The sequence below is a fragment of the Montipora foliosa genome, chromosome 4 (genome assembly GCF_036669935.1).
Source record: "Montipora foliosa isolate CH-2021 chromosome 4, ASM3666993v2, whole genome shotgun sequence".
In the NCBI taxonomy this organism is placed as follows: Eukaryota; Metazoa; Cnidaria; class Anthozoa; order Scleractinia; family Acroporidae; genus Montipora; species Montipora foliosa.
Genome location: NC_090872.1, coordinates 41,570,324 through 41,585,323, shown reverse-complemented (window position 1 = coordinate 41,585,323; position 15,000 = coordinate 41,570,324). Strand labels below are relative to the sequence as shown.

The following is a 15,000-nucleotide window of genomic DNA, read 5'->3' as shown; positions in this document are numbered from 1 at the left end:
AAATTCCTTGAAAATATTGTGGCAGTAATCAGCCTTTTGATAGAGCCAAGTGCCCTGGTAGAGGCAAGACTTGTCACAAGTGTGGTAAAGAAGGCTATTTCGCTGTGAAGTGTCGAAGTAAGTAAAAACTTTCCCAACCCAACAGCTAAGAAAGTGCACTACACAAGTGGTACACATAGGTTTCTTGAAGTTGGCAATGAATCAGATGACTCAGTTTTCACTGCAGAGCGTTTTGGATTTTTTACTAACAGCTCAGGCAGGTTCACATCAAGGCCCCCCCTTACTTTTCACACGGGGTAAAGTCCCTTAGTTATAATCCAGCAATATGCGGTGCAATGTCCAAAAGAGACCTGTTAAACATTTTGCAGAGTGGTGAAGTACATTTGATGGACGGGTGGTAGAATTACTGGGATCTTACACCTTTACTGCTAGCCTACACTAGTTTCCCATGTTTCCCGCGGACACATAACACCTTAAACATCCATAGCTACGGATCTGTTCTCTTCGTCGAGTACATATAGATTACTTCATGTTTGGTGAGTGCGTACCATTTTTATCCACGAGTTGTGAGGGATCGCGTAAACGAACGAGTGAGCGAAGCGAACGAGTGAGTTTAACGATCCTTCACAACGAGTGAGTAATAATAATCGTACAAACAAGCCAACCATGAAGTAATTTGTTTATTATATAAGTACAGAGATCATAAAGTTAACGCGGTAGGTGTTAATCGAGAGGCTGATCAAACCAGCGGTGGTGAACAAAAGTCCTAAACAAATGGCAAAATATTTTTGAAATAAAACTATTTACCTTCCAAACCTCGCTCGAGCACTTTAAGAACTTTTAAAGATCTTCTGAAGTATTTTGTGGAGAAAACTAAGCAATAAAAGATCAAAAACTTTGAAAATCATACACCAGTCGGCCGCCATGTTTACAAATTTCACTCCTGCTGTCAATGCACAGGCCACTCGCGCCAAAGTTCAACATAATATTAGCCAATCAAAAGGCTGATACGACAATTAACATCGTATGTCATTTATATTTCATCACGGAAGTGTACGTAAATCTATACACCTCGATAATAAAGTTGTATCTTTCCTCCATCAGCATTCATTCTCCATTTGTAATTCCCCCTGCCCTTGTCTTTCTTGCTCATGATAGTAACAGAGTTATTTTCGCCCTGCAGGTTTGCTCCTTTCAGCCATTTAGATGCTGTTTGGTCAAATGAATCCTTAATGTAGATAAAGATAGTTCAACAATACCACTGCGTAATGGAACAAGCGGCAAAAAAGCGATTAAGACAAATTGAAGCTTCGCTCATTTAATTTCGCAGCTTTGTTTGTCACTTAGCGTCCTTGGTTGCCGTGACTTGTAAGATATCTATAATATCTCTCGGATACGGCCTCCTAAATCAAGCAATCACAGCGCGCATACTATCTGAGAGATATAAGAAAGTGCTGTATGTACTCTTGAAGAGCAGTCAATGTTATTTTTGTTCTTAAGAATTGTTACCCTGTAGCAGCGTTTATGGAAATGATCTGTTTCTATCAGCGTTTTAATGGTAAATAAAGCATGCAAGCATAAACCCCTTTAATTCCCTGAATTAATTTATTTTAGCATCTCGCAAATTCAGAGGAAGCTGTACATTAATTTTTCATGTTCTCACAGTAACAATCATTTTAATTTGTATTCGACGTATTAGCATATGTTTGACTGGTGGAAAGTCTAGTTCCTAATGTTTCGGGTGAAAAAAATCGCCCCCTAAAATATTCGGACGCTATTTATAACGTCTACAACATTCACCAAAATTTGTTACAGGATAGGAGTATATTTTAAAACAACGTTTCCTGAAAATTTCGTGGAAAAAAGGGCTACTACGTAAGCTCCAGTTTTCGATGTAACCTGTTACGATTGACAAGACTTTTGGTCAAGACTAAATAGCCACCTAGAAATATCTATAGCCATGACGTTCCCCGAACAGAGAAATATTTCGTGGAAAAGCTCCAAACTCACTAAATGAGCTTTTAGAGCGCTGTATGTAACATTGTAAGCAAATTTAGGTAAAATTCAAGCGATTCCATCTTTAGGTGCGCCAGAATGTACATTTCAAAATACTAATCACGGCTTCAGAGATTGTTTAATTCTACCTTCAAACTTTACTGAAAGTGCTTTTGAATCGGGGCATGAATTTGTCATATTTTCAAGAGGGAAAATACAAAGTAGAGTAAGGGCATCGTGGACCCGTCTGATGTAACTGAATTTATCAGCACGGCTGGATTTAGTCCTTATCTCGTGTATCTGAACGAATGAGCAAACAATTAGATCCAAATAAAACGTTTGTGTAACGTTTTGCATAATTTTGTTTTGACCGAGGACAGTCTTGGCTCACTTGCGCACCCCCTCCCCCTCCCCAAAACAAAAAACAAAACAAAAAAAAGCGACACTCTGTTCGCGCGTTGGGCTCTTGAATGTCCCTTCTTAAGTACTTGAAGGATCAATTCAATATTGTCTCAAAGTAAATGTTGACAAAATTGTTTTTTAGGGCAAATTTAATTACACCATCCATTTGCAAAAGGAGTGTTCCAGATTTAACTACTCAATCAAGGTATGTAAAAGAACCCACACTGTGTCATTTTTTGGGGTTTCGATATTCAAAACAAACCTTCGACGTGTAAGTTTGCTAAGAACCTATTTTATTGGCCATAAAGTGGTATGTAATGCACGTACCGATCATTTATCGAACGGTCCCTCCAAGATTTTTAAAGTAATTGTCTCTAACATGAAAAAGACAATTAGCAATATACATGTAAAAGTGTCAAAACAAGTTCAAAAGGAAAAGTCTTCACTTCCAATTGTCGCTCGTGACTGCTTAATTAAGCTCCCGAATTTACCGAGTTTTGGGAATGATTTCCGTACAGGCCCGGACTTCATCATGCATGCAGAATAAATTAATTATGCATTCGCACTAGGGAATCGAATATATAAAAGGCTAATTTATACTTACAGGATGAATAAAAACTGATCTCATTTTCTGTCCCCATCGCTCCCTCTCCCTTTCTCTCCTCCCTATATTTTATTTATATAGTTATTTATTACAATTTATGGCATACAAAAACAGAGGCCAAGGGATGAAATGAAAAAGAGTCAAGGACCCCATATTAAAACAAATCACCAATGGTACCATAATGAAAATAATAATACGAATTAAATTATGTTAATAATAAATATTAAATGTTGTAACAATAAGAACACTAAAAGAATGTACTTACTAATCCATCAAAAAGACTTTTTGAAATAATTCACACTTGTTGCCTCACGGAGGGAAGTTCCATGTTCCCACAGCTCTATAAAAATAACTATATTTATTTTTTTCTCAGTGCGCGAACTGGCGGAGTTCTGCGAATCCTGTGATGTGATTTGCTGTGGGTGCGGGAGGAACTTTTCTATCTTGCCCGCCAACCCGGGCGGAATCGTAGCCCTGGTTGGGTGAGCAGTTCTCAGTCTTTAAGATAAATTTTCAATGCTCTTTTTTGGTGTAAGGGGACCATATAAGAGAGCAGTATTCTAAATTGGACACGTACAAGAGTTGAGTAGAGAGTTCTCACGTTCTTGCGATCATCAAAATCTCTGCAAGTTCTTTTAATAAGTCGCAACATCCTGTTTGCTTTGGCCACTACCTTGTGTATGTGCAAATTCCATCGCAAGTGCTGATCAGTAGGCTCGATTACCAGCCGCTGTTTCGGGAAATGAGCTAGCGCTCACTCCCGAAATCTCGGCTGGACGCGTGAGGTGAGCCATTGTTAATCTCCGCCAATCAGAAACTCGCCTGTACAAATCCGTCTGGCATAAATTATATGTTTTGGCTGCGAAGGTATTCTTTGACCCGGCCTGTTCGAGGTTTACAGTGATTTAAGATAGGAAACATCAAAGATTGCGACAACGAAAAGTGTTCGAGAAGCTGGAGAATGGGAATTGTGTCGTTTTCTACCGCCTGAGTTCGCAAACTTCACTGATTTTCCAGTTGGCGCCAAGGTCAAAATACGGTTTTCAAATCCATTGCTATTGCAATTTTCTCCTCATACTTCGCTAATGTAAGAGCAAGTAAAATTCCTAAAGATCAATTGAAAGTACTGCTGAGTTTATTGCTGGCAAAAACGAGGGGGCCGATGAGGTCGACTGAGAGCTATAGCAGCCGACGATTTCGTTGATGATTCGCCGGTTGAATTCAAAGTCACATCGATCATTTAACCACAAAGTCAATCTCGTATCATCTGGAAACTTCGCACAGACGTTTTAAGCACTGTTATGTAATTTCTGTTTTCTTAAAATCAGTGTTTTTGGGATGTCTAATGCTATTTCCCCGCAACTATTGACTTCGCATAAATTATATTTTGAATTTACGTCACAGACACAATCTATCGCTCACGCGTCCAGCCGTCTCTTCTCGGGGAGGATACCCGAACTCGAGTGAGCGGCGGAAATCAAGCCTAGCTGATCAGTGGTTATTCCTAAATCTTGGAATTCATTGACCTTCTCCAGAACTGAGTTGTTTGAAAAGAAATTTGAAGCAAAAGGTTCTTTCTTCTTCGTAATTCGCATTATTTTACATTTCTTTACAATAAAATCCATAAAATTGCGCGAGCTCTAGTGATAAAGGTTATCCAAATCTCCCTGAAACAATTTTTGATCTGAAGCAGAGTCAATGATCCTTGCCCTTTTAAAGTCATCTGTTTAGAGGGCGATGGTATTTCCAGGAAGTACAGCAGCTGGGAGATAACTAATGAAGATAACGAAGAACAGTGGACCTAAACGAGAACCTTGCGGAACGCCAGAAGAAACATCTGACCAGGATGGCAAGACACCATCCAAAACCACGCTTTGTTGCAGTTGGCTTAATTCGATTTCACACCATTGTAAGAGCCAGAGATTCCAAAGCCCCTGTGACAAAGCTTTTGCAGTAAAACTGGGCAACTAACCCTGTCATAGGCCTTTGAGAAGTTCAGAGAAGTCCTTTCTTCTTTGCCCACATCGCTCATACCGTTGCTCCTTCTCGTCCCAGCTTTCCTCTAATGTCACTCGCAGCTTGCCTTGAACTCCGACTCACTGTAAACCACTGGACAGCTAACGTGTCAAGTTCCTAAGTCATACCTTGTTTATGATATTTAAATTGAAATCTCGCAGACTATTTATATAACGATGGTAAGTATACACGTGACATGCCGAGCACCTACACTCAAACCTACAACTCGTAGGTTACCGATCGGAAATACCTGTTTTATTACTCTTGAAACAACCCCATCCCTTTAATAATGCTAACCCTAACACTAATTACGACTAAAGGCATTGTTTAGGAGTTAAGGTTAGTCACCGTGATAGTTTTAGCTTTATCCAGTATTGCTGTGGTCTGTGACCTGCTTTTTCTTCATGCCCCATTTCCATTATTAAAGCTAACGCTCACATGGTTCATATGGGGTAGAAAACTAACACTTCACATTACACTCTAATCCGTTAAGTCAGTTCAAATATAAGTGCTAACGTTTGCAAAAACGTAATCCTTCCTTTTATTTGGTCTGTTTGTTATGTAGAAGAATCTGAACCATATGACATCGATTGCTTGAAACTCCACTTTTTTCACTTATTCTAAAATTGAAAAGTGGCTAAACCTGCAGGAAAAGTGCCAAAATTGCAGGAAAAAATGTTCAATATTCCGTATTTCAGTCAAAAGTTCTACCGGTTTTTGTAAAGTCCATATAGCCTTAAAAAAAAAGAAGCCTATAAGGGGGTGTTTACATGATACCGGTACGAGTTTCATTCTGGTACGAGTTCATCCCGGTTCTTACTTATCGCTCTGTATTTGTTTACATGATACCGGTGAAAAATCTCATACCAGTACAACTCATACCGGTATGAGTTCATCCCGGTAGTTGTACCGGATCGAAATTCTCATAACGGCATGAAAAGTTATACCGGTATCATGTAAACACTACATTGACTCCCATTCCGGTACGAGTCGTCAAGTCGTGGTGGACTGGGACTATTGACGCATGCGTTGTATTTCTAGATGGCGTCCGGTAATCGATGGTCATCCCTGTGTCAATATTTGTGTCGTCCATGTAAACGCGGTATGAAATTGACAACTCGTACGAGAATGAAACTCGTACCGGTATCATGTAAACACCCCCTAAGAAGAAAGAACAAAGCGCCACAGTCCCAAAGGATATCTATTGTTATCGCTATTGTTTCTTGAAGCAAAGGAGAGTATGCATAATGAGGGACCTGTGCGGAAATCTTGCCAAGTTTTGTTCTACCACATTCATGGTGTACGTTCCCACCCAATTTGGTTGGCAAAAGATGAGATAAATATATTAATTTCGTTTTTTTCAGGCTGTGAAGTAAGGCCTCTTTGTTTTTAAAATTACAGTTCAAGCTAAGTGGTGGTGCTGCACACTCGTTTGCAAAGATAATGATTTAAATGATATATAATGATATTAATAGTGATAATAATCACTTCATTAGAGTCTCAAGCTCATCTAAGTGGTATTTTGCAGCACAATCCTCGAACTCTGAATAGATGGTTTGCAACCAGACACTGAAAACAATGATGCCATGTACCATTGCTGGTGGACGAATGAGCTAATGAGAGATCTTTTGTTTTTGTCCACCAACATGGCGGCGATGACCTCACGTGAAAAACCACCTTTATGTACTGTCGCGATAAAGACTTCCTCCATACTTTATCAAAATCAGGTTAACTGGTTGCCAGAATTTTATATTCATTTTAACCCCACTGAAGCTATTGCAGGGTTCTGTATGTTTTGAATGATAAACTGAACGTACTCCATCATGCGCGATGTTCGTTTTATGCTATCCTCAACAATTTATTCAATTTTCGGGTTTATCTTGAGTTCTTTTCTCCATTTAACAACGCTTTGTACTAATCCTGGTATTTTTATTTTGGTATTAATTCATAGGTGGATGGTAAAAGCAACACAACTGAATGGACCAAAACTTCAAAGTTAACAATACTTATCCCAATAACACTACCAATACAGCAGCATCCTGGCCCAGGTTTGTTTATCGTGATATGTGATTGAACGTCAGTACTCTCCCCGATTCGAACAGCTTGGCTCTGTCATACTGCCTCACCACTTCCATAAAAGGATCATCGCTTCTGATTATCATATGATGACCCGAGCCTGTATTTGTTGAGTACACACTCAATGAAATTCATAGACGGCCCTCGACATTGTTCTTTATCTTTTTCTTGTATAAGGCGCTCATTTGTAGTTCGCTGATGTAACAACCGTAAAGCCCATACTTTATTCTTCTAGGTCCAATGGACGTTGGATACTGTCTAGCGGTTTACAACTTGATGCAAAAATCCGTGTTGTCGTAACTGTAATTTATGGAATATTCAATGCCTTAGTTCTCTGTCAGCTCCCTGATAAATGAACCTCTTAAGGTTCTTTAGTCGTATGCAAGAGAAATAGCAAGGAAACGGAAAGTCCAGCGTCGACGTTTCACCTAAACCGGAATTAACCCAAGTAAAATCACGTGACTTGTAGACTTGGACGGATTAGTCCGATATTAAACTGGAAAACCATAGTTAGAAACACACAATCACACCGACCGTTGAAAAGATTTAAAGAATTATCCTCGATTTCCTCTGGGAGAGTACGAAAATAAAGACAAAAATATATTGCAGGAAAGAAACACGGCAGCTTGAAAATGCTTTTTTGGAACTGATGGAAGGATCACTTAAAATAGCCTGGATCAAACCTTTTATTTTTGTAATCTACAAGCAATTGCAAAAAGGTTGAGACACTAAATGAAAAATTCACCTCTTCTTCCTAAAACCCCTCTTCCAGTTCATAAGAAAGGTCCCAATGCCCCTCCTTCCCCTCCCCTTTTTCAATGTTGATGCACTTTAGTTTGAGTGCCAAGTGGAAATGGAAACAACTTTGCTTGGGTTGGGGGGGGGGGGGGGGGAGGGGGTTGGGGACGCGTTGACTTGAATGACACGCATTGTACGGTTATTAACACTGAGTGTCTGAACCCTCTTTGCAATTGCTTGTAGTAATGCCTCTTGGAAAATAATTCCGAATCATGCAACTACAAGTGCAATTATGACTGTAATTTGATCAATTTGGAAATCTCCCTGAATTCTATCGCACCATTTTATAGACTCGCAGCATTTTAAGTCATCAGATGATGTCGAGGATGGAAAGCCAATCTTTATAGGGTCCTGGTTCCAAACGGGAATTTTTCTCTTGGTGGCTTAATAGGAAGTCCAATCTCTAACCTCTTTTTACTATGTTTTATGGACTCATGACAGCTATTCCATTTCAGTGGAAGGAGGCAATCCGGAAGATAGCGTCTAGTAATTACACAGTCGAATCTGCCTCTCCATTATTATACAAGCTCTTTTCAACTAAAATGGCAAATGCTGTCTTGCTTAACAGATCCTATGCACCTCCGACCGCTGAAACTAAGATCTTACGCTATCGATGGACCACAGGGGGCCCACACAATCGGATGTGTAGCCGATTGTTATTTTATAGTAAATGTACTAGATTTGCCGTTTGCTTCACCCATAGGGATATATCGTTAACTATGTATGTAAATCAATGATAAATAAACGTTGAATTACCTTACCTGTGGTTTATATTCGTCCTTTTACCTCATAAGCGGTTTTTTGAGCAATTTTGAATGAATTTGAGTTTGCCGTTGACTGTTTCTTATATGTGGAACAGTCAATGGCAAACTCAAATTCATTCAAAATCGCTCAAAAAACCGCTTATGAGGTAAAAGGACGAATATAAACCACAGGTAAGGTAATTCAACGTTTATTTATCATTGATTTACATACATAGTTAACGATATATCGCTATGGGTGAAGCAAACGGTAAATCCAGTACATTTACTATAAAATAACAATCGGCTGCACATCCGATTGTGTGGGCTCCCTGTGGATGGACTAACAACAACGAAGGAAGGAATGAATGAAAGTTTATTTGCAACACAATTAATAACTGCGAGGATTATAGCACACCAACATAATTTGGGACAAGGCCATTTAAGAATGAATGTTAAAAAGTGGCTTAGAAATAACAAATTTAAGAATCTTAAGAACGTGGATTGGACAGAGGGCTTCAAAAATCAACAGTTGATTTAGTGGGATCGGCTATTCATCGACTTACAAGTTGAGTTGAATTTGAGTTGAGTTAAGATTGAATTACAGTTTTTGGCGTTTTTCGCAATTAAAAGTAATAAATATCCAGTACAAGTCACTTCGAAAACTGTTTTCTCCTCTTTGAAGATATATTCCCATAAAATTTTTCAAAATGACATGGCTTTCCAATGATCGAAAAATCTTATCATTATTACACCTTTCACGGCATCATTCTCGTTCCTGCTCTTAAGTCTTTCGACGTCAAAACGATGTCTTCGTAGAAGTATAAATGGGCTTTATTGTTAAGCTAGTTAAAGCCGGCCCGGCGGCTAAACGATGGACCGTATTTGTCGTCCGGCATCATGGTCGATCATCACAAGAACGCCGCAAACGAAAGAGGAAAACATCTGACGAAGCGAGCCCGCATTACGCTTTTTGCTTTTTGCTAAGAACTAGTGCATCGACACGATTGTCATGTTTGCTACCCACCGACGTTTTGTAATGTTGGCAGTCAGACGTGCCGAGCATTCAAACGTGGGAAATTCTTGAATCAGCCACACCTGCCGGAAAACCATTTCATTGCAAAGTGGAGACAGACAAGATGTTGAAAGTAATGCTTGATTGTTTCGCCTGGCCTTAATGGCATTATACTTTTCTTTTAAGTGCTGTGATTCGCATTGTTTTTCGAAATCTATACTGGCCCCTTTTTAAAATATGAGTTGTTACTTATCAGTAAAACACTATGAAATGAAGTTTGTTTCGTTCACCTTCTGTTTTCCGTTTCTACATGGTAGGACTTGGAATCTTTGCGCAGTTCGGGTTCTGGTTCTCACGCTATGAAATGTTAATAGTTAACCACAGAGTCCTTGCCAAGAGTTCCAAGTGGCGATCTTTAATTGTTAATATATTAAAAATCGTCTGTCTGGATCCCTACTCAACTGGTTAAAAAACGTCTATAAAGAAGTTTTTAAATCTGAGTATTGAAACTGAAAGTATGTCTATGATCTGTACAAATCACGATAGACATTTATTTCTGTCCTCACTTATACCATCCTGAAACTTGCACCGCTTTAAATCATGTTGCATATGGCAGTTTACCGTTATTTCGCATTATTTATTTATGCACTTGTTAATTTAGTTTTTCGTGCAGCCACGGTTTGTTATGTTTTTTAAGTACATAAATGGCACTGGAAAAAGCTGCAGCACTCTGTTTGGCAGCAGGTCAGATAGCACCGGCCATAGTTAGGCGTATCACTCTCGGCCAGGGACACCCTCAAGGGTTCCCCGCAATGGCAGTGGTAGGGTCACTCAGCAGTGTCTGGGTGGAGTTGACGGTACAGAGCTTCTATCAAAGCGAAAACCCCAAGGGCGTCATTCCCAGCTCTTGCCGTTTTGTTGTTTGGCTTGGATCAACAGTGGGTGGCAGATTTGGTGGAGGTGCAGCATTTGGCCAAGTACAATCTAGGAAGCCATTGCATTATCCAAATATGCCAGGGCACAACCGCTCAAGAAAAGGGACGGGAACTTAAAAAACTTAAATGTTGAAAGCCTTTGAAAAAATCTTGAAGTGGCACACAGTGCCTCATGCAATTGCAGAGGGATAGCGTACCCTTCATGTGTACTCGGATGTAGGAGTTAGCAGCATTGTGGGGAGTCAAGTCACTGACTTGGTACTAGAAATGCAGGACAAGAAAGAAGGGAAAGGCACAGTGTATTTTGAACCGTTGCAGGTGCAATACATGTATATCCAAGTGGTGGAAACATAAGTCTTTGAAATGAATAGAAAGCTCATTCGGTTTGGTAAAGGACATACCATCCTAACCCTGCATTTAAAACGGATAGCATAAAAAGGAGATCCGAGCCTATGGTATGATGAAAACGATGCGTGGAGGCAGTTTGAGAGGGTACAGCCCCAGCAATCAAGTTGGGAGGGTCCAGGGTGGCGAGATTTTGTCGACAGACAAAGACATTTTGCAAGAAGGACTCCAAGACTTCAGTGGCACACCTGTGATTGAAAAAAAGTGATGGCGGGAACCTAGCTGATGGCGAAACACTTTACCCTATGACCAACTTGGCGCACACCCTCATCAAACAACTGACAATTCACATGAACGGGACCCTCATCAGCCCAAAGGCAGACACATATGCGTACAGGGCGTATTTGGAGACCCTAGTCAACTATGATCAGCAAGAAGCCAACAGTTTGCTGAGACCCTAGAGTTCGTTCCTCTACTACAGTGATGGCCAAAATAGATTGAACTTTGCCACACCTCTGAAAGCCAACGACACCAATGATGGGGCCCCACACGCCGACTATACTGCACTCACAGCTATCAAGAAAGCAGCGTTGCAACTTTCCAAACTCGAGCACGTCCATTATCGTGCAGATGTGTCTAGAACCCTAATCTTCAAACTCTGAGATTCTCCACTTGGGCAAACTCGTGTGAAATTGAAGATTCGGTTCTTTTACAATGCTGCGGCACGACATTTTTTTTCTGAATGGTGTGGGTCTAGCAGGAAGTTGGCAAGAGGATGACATCAAGATGAGCTTCCATGTATGCCAACTGAGATTGTCTTCTCCCTTGTCCAAGACCTTGGAAGAAGCCAGAGACTATCCTGAGAAGCAAGAAGTTGCTAGGTATCCCTCGGCGAGAAGTGAATCCGTGTATTTTCTCTAGTTAATTAGTTGGATTTTGACGAGGGAAATCTCTTTCAAGGCTGAATTCCCGATCAGTTCTTCTGGTAGGGTTGCTATACACCAATCCCTTTTCCTTCTTTTGGTCAGCATCAAGTAGTTGGTGAGGGGTGAAGAGTACCCCTTTCAAACACTGGAGTTGAATGCGAACAATTCCCATAAAGGCAGGGAAGGCTACTTTGGATTTGTGCAAGCCAGTGAAGCCTGGAGAAAAGGACAGCCCAGCATGGTGACTCCCGACGTTTGGGAAAGCAACGCGTATATTGTTCATGTCAAACAACGTGGTCAGTGAAGCAGCGAACAGTGATTTATTGAACCCTCGTCAAGACGGAAATGTGTTCATCATCCTTCGTTTGGGAGCAGCCGGTGACCATGTCATCAATGTGGTAATGTTTGCCCAATTTGAAAATGTGCTGGAGATTCATCCATAAGGAGCTGTGACGTACAATGATTGCATACCAAGCAGGGAGTTTGTAGCCACTAACAACCAGCAACTTGTCCACTTGGCACCCCATGACCCCCGTGGTGTTTGTGGCGTAAGTTTAACATAAACCCCAGTGTACTATGGGTAAGGAGCACATGGAATGAGATTAAACATTTGTTGAGTTCATTTTTGGTTCGATCCGTTCTTTCAATGGTTAAATCCGGTTATTACAATTGGCGACAAGGATAGAAACATTTTGATGAGTGCCCTGAAGAGATGTAAGCGATAGTTATGGCAACAAATGATGATCTTCGTGGAATACTGCAATTCGATTGCAAAGGAGATAGCACGAGCGTGGGAACACGATGGAGACGATGGAAAAAAGTTTTCCAATTTTATGTCGATGGTCGAGGAGTTACTGCAGCTACTCGGCAGAAAGCGTTACTATTGCACTGTGCCAGTATGGATGTCCAAGAAGTGTTTGAGACTCTGACCGATCCTGATGTACCCGCAGGTGAAACCGTCAACGACTATAAAGCTGCGCTGTCAAAACTTGATGCATATTTTACACCACAAGTAAACATATCATACGAGCGTCACTTTTTTCGCCAGATGAAGAAAGGGGAACACGAAACAGTAGATCAATTTGTAGTACGGCTCAGCAATCAGGCTGGGAATTGTGAGTTAGGAGATTCAACGAATGAGCAAATACGGGATCACAACTACCACTCGAGGTGATTTACTCAAGTAAATCACGGCCCTCTGCAAGAAGTGAACGTTGGGTTCTGAGGCTCCAGCCGTATGAGACCACCTTTAAATACAGACCAGGTCCACAGAATGTAGCTGATGCATTGTCATGCCTAAACCAGTACCCCCCAGTCGAAAACGGTCATTCCAAGAAAACTCCGAAAGCAAGTTTCGGATCTCGCACATGAGGGGAATCAAGGAATAGTAAAGACCAAACATGGTGGCATGGCATACACCGAAAAGTGGAGCAGCGGTGCATGAATGCCAACTGGTCAGCAAGTAGTTACCACCAAAACCAATGAAGAGAACTGAACTACCCACTCAACCTTGGCAAGACCATTGTGGCAGCTGATTTGCTAGGACGTCTTCCTACGAGCGACTACCTATTAGTTGTGGTGGATTATTATAGCCGTTTTTTCGAAGTAGCGGTGACCAAGTCAGTGACAACAAGTAAAATGATAAGCTGGATCCCTATGACTTTAAAAACCGATAATGGGCCACAATTAGCCCCAGACAAATTTGAAACTTACATCAAGGACAATAACATTGAGCACAGAACATCAACACCATTATGGCCGCAGGCAAACGGCGAAGTAGAAAGACAGAATTGTAGCTTACTGAAAGAGATGCGGGTCACCCATGCTGAAGGACGTGATTGGCGAAATGAGCTGCCTAGCTTCTTGCTTAGTAACAGAAGCACACCCCATACAACTACGGGCGAGAGTCCGGCCAAACTTCTATTCGGGCGGGAGATTCGGTCAAAATTACCTGGTGTGGAAGATTTCTGCGTAGTCAGTAAAGAAACTGAATTTCTAGACAGAGATATGAAAGGAAACAGAAAGGGAACGATTATGCTCACAATCAAAGATCTGCCAAGGAAACACACCTCACGGGAAGGGAGACAAAGTTCTTCTTCAGAAACCCAAGTTTTAGATGTATGTTAGCAGCTTGGCCTTATGCAATGAGACCATAGGAAATATAGGGTTCAATTAAGGAGCGGTATACCGTAAAATTCGGAAAATACGCCCCTCCGTGTATAAGCCCCTCCAAATATACGCCCCCCAAAGAGGCAACGCAAAAAACCCTCCGTTAAATCGCCCATCCAAATATAAGCCCCCCGGGAGCTTGTACTTGGAAAATTGCCCTCAAATACAAAGTAAAGCGAAGCAAAAACGGTAAATTTACTTCCAACTATAAGGCTAGCCCAGTCGATTTGGAAACGCAAATTTCCCTCCGTAGATGAGCCCCTCGGAATATACGCCCCTCCAAAAATAAGCCCCTCGAAAAGGACCTTTGAAAAATATAAGCCCCGGGGCTTATTTTCGGAATTTTACAGTTTTTTAAGCAGGGTGGCAAATGGGACAAGGTGTCTTAATCTTGCGATCATACTAATTCCTTTACTAACGTTTGACTAACTTTTGTTTACAGTTTACAGTGTCCCCAATTAGTTCTCCAGCGCTAGATAGACCAAACACTTAAATAAAGTTCTTTCCTTTCCTTTCCTTTCCTTGAACTGACGAAGTGTCCTAACAATCAGTCCCATCACGAGCTAGTACGTCTGTGATTTCTAATTTTCGTTACCTTGCGATCAGTCGTATTTTGCTTTAGGGAGGGTGTACGAAAAGTGCGCCTGATACAGTTTCTTAACGAGTCAGCTTCCGCCTACCTGTAACAAGGTGATGTTATCTTGTGTCATGCTATAAATGTGAACCCATCAGATTTATCGGAAATCATTTGCACGTGCAATTCAAAAACAAAATCTCTTTCTGAAATGTCAGCAAAGTCAAACTTCATCCACTCAATCATAGCCTCGTCTATTTCTGCAAATTCCGCTTGACAGTTTTACGTGGTTTCTCTCTGTGAATCATCAAGGAACAGAGTCGAGATAAAATCACAGACAAATCTAATCCTTCATGTTATCAGACACAATCAACGATTTTAAGATGCCAAGAAAACATGCTAATA

The 15,000-nt window shown here is 40.9% G+C and overlaps 2 protein-coding genes across 5 annotated transcripts in view; one reads left to right on the top strand and one right to left on the bottom strand.

Moving 5' to 3' along the window:
- The window catches only part of LOC137999271 (uncharacterized), a 333,030-nt gene that overhangs the window by 241,711 nt on the left and 76,319 nt on the right, over window positions 1–15,000 (bottom strand). The window lies entirely within an intron of this gene.
- The window catches only part of LOC138000816 (uncharacterized), a 173,005-nt gene that overhangs the window by 120,958 nt on the left and 37,047 nt on the right, over window positions 1–15,000 (top strand). For all 4 annotated transcript variants that reach the window (XM_068847474.1, XM_068847473.1, XM_068847475.1 and 1 more), the window contains 2 exons: window positions 2,540–2,602; window positions 6,969–7,065. In XM_068847474.1, coding sequence (XP_068703575.1) covers window positions 2,540–2,602; window positions 6,969–7,065 — 160 coding nt within the window. The remainder of the gene's footprint in view (window positions 1–2,539; window positions 2,603–6,968; window positions 7,066–15,000) is intronic.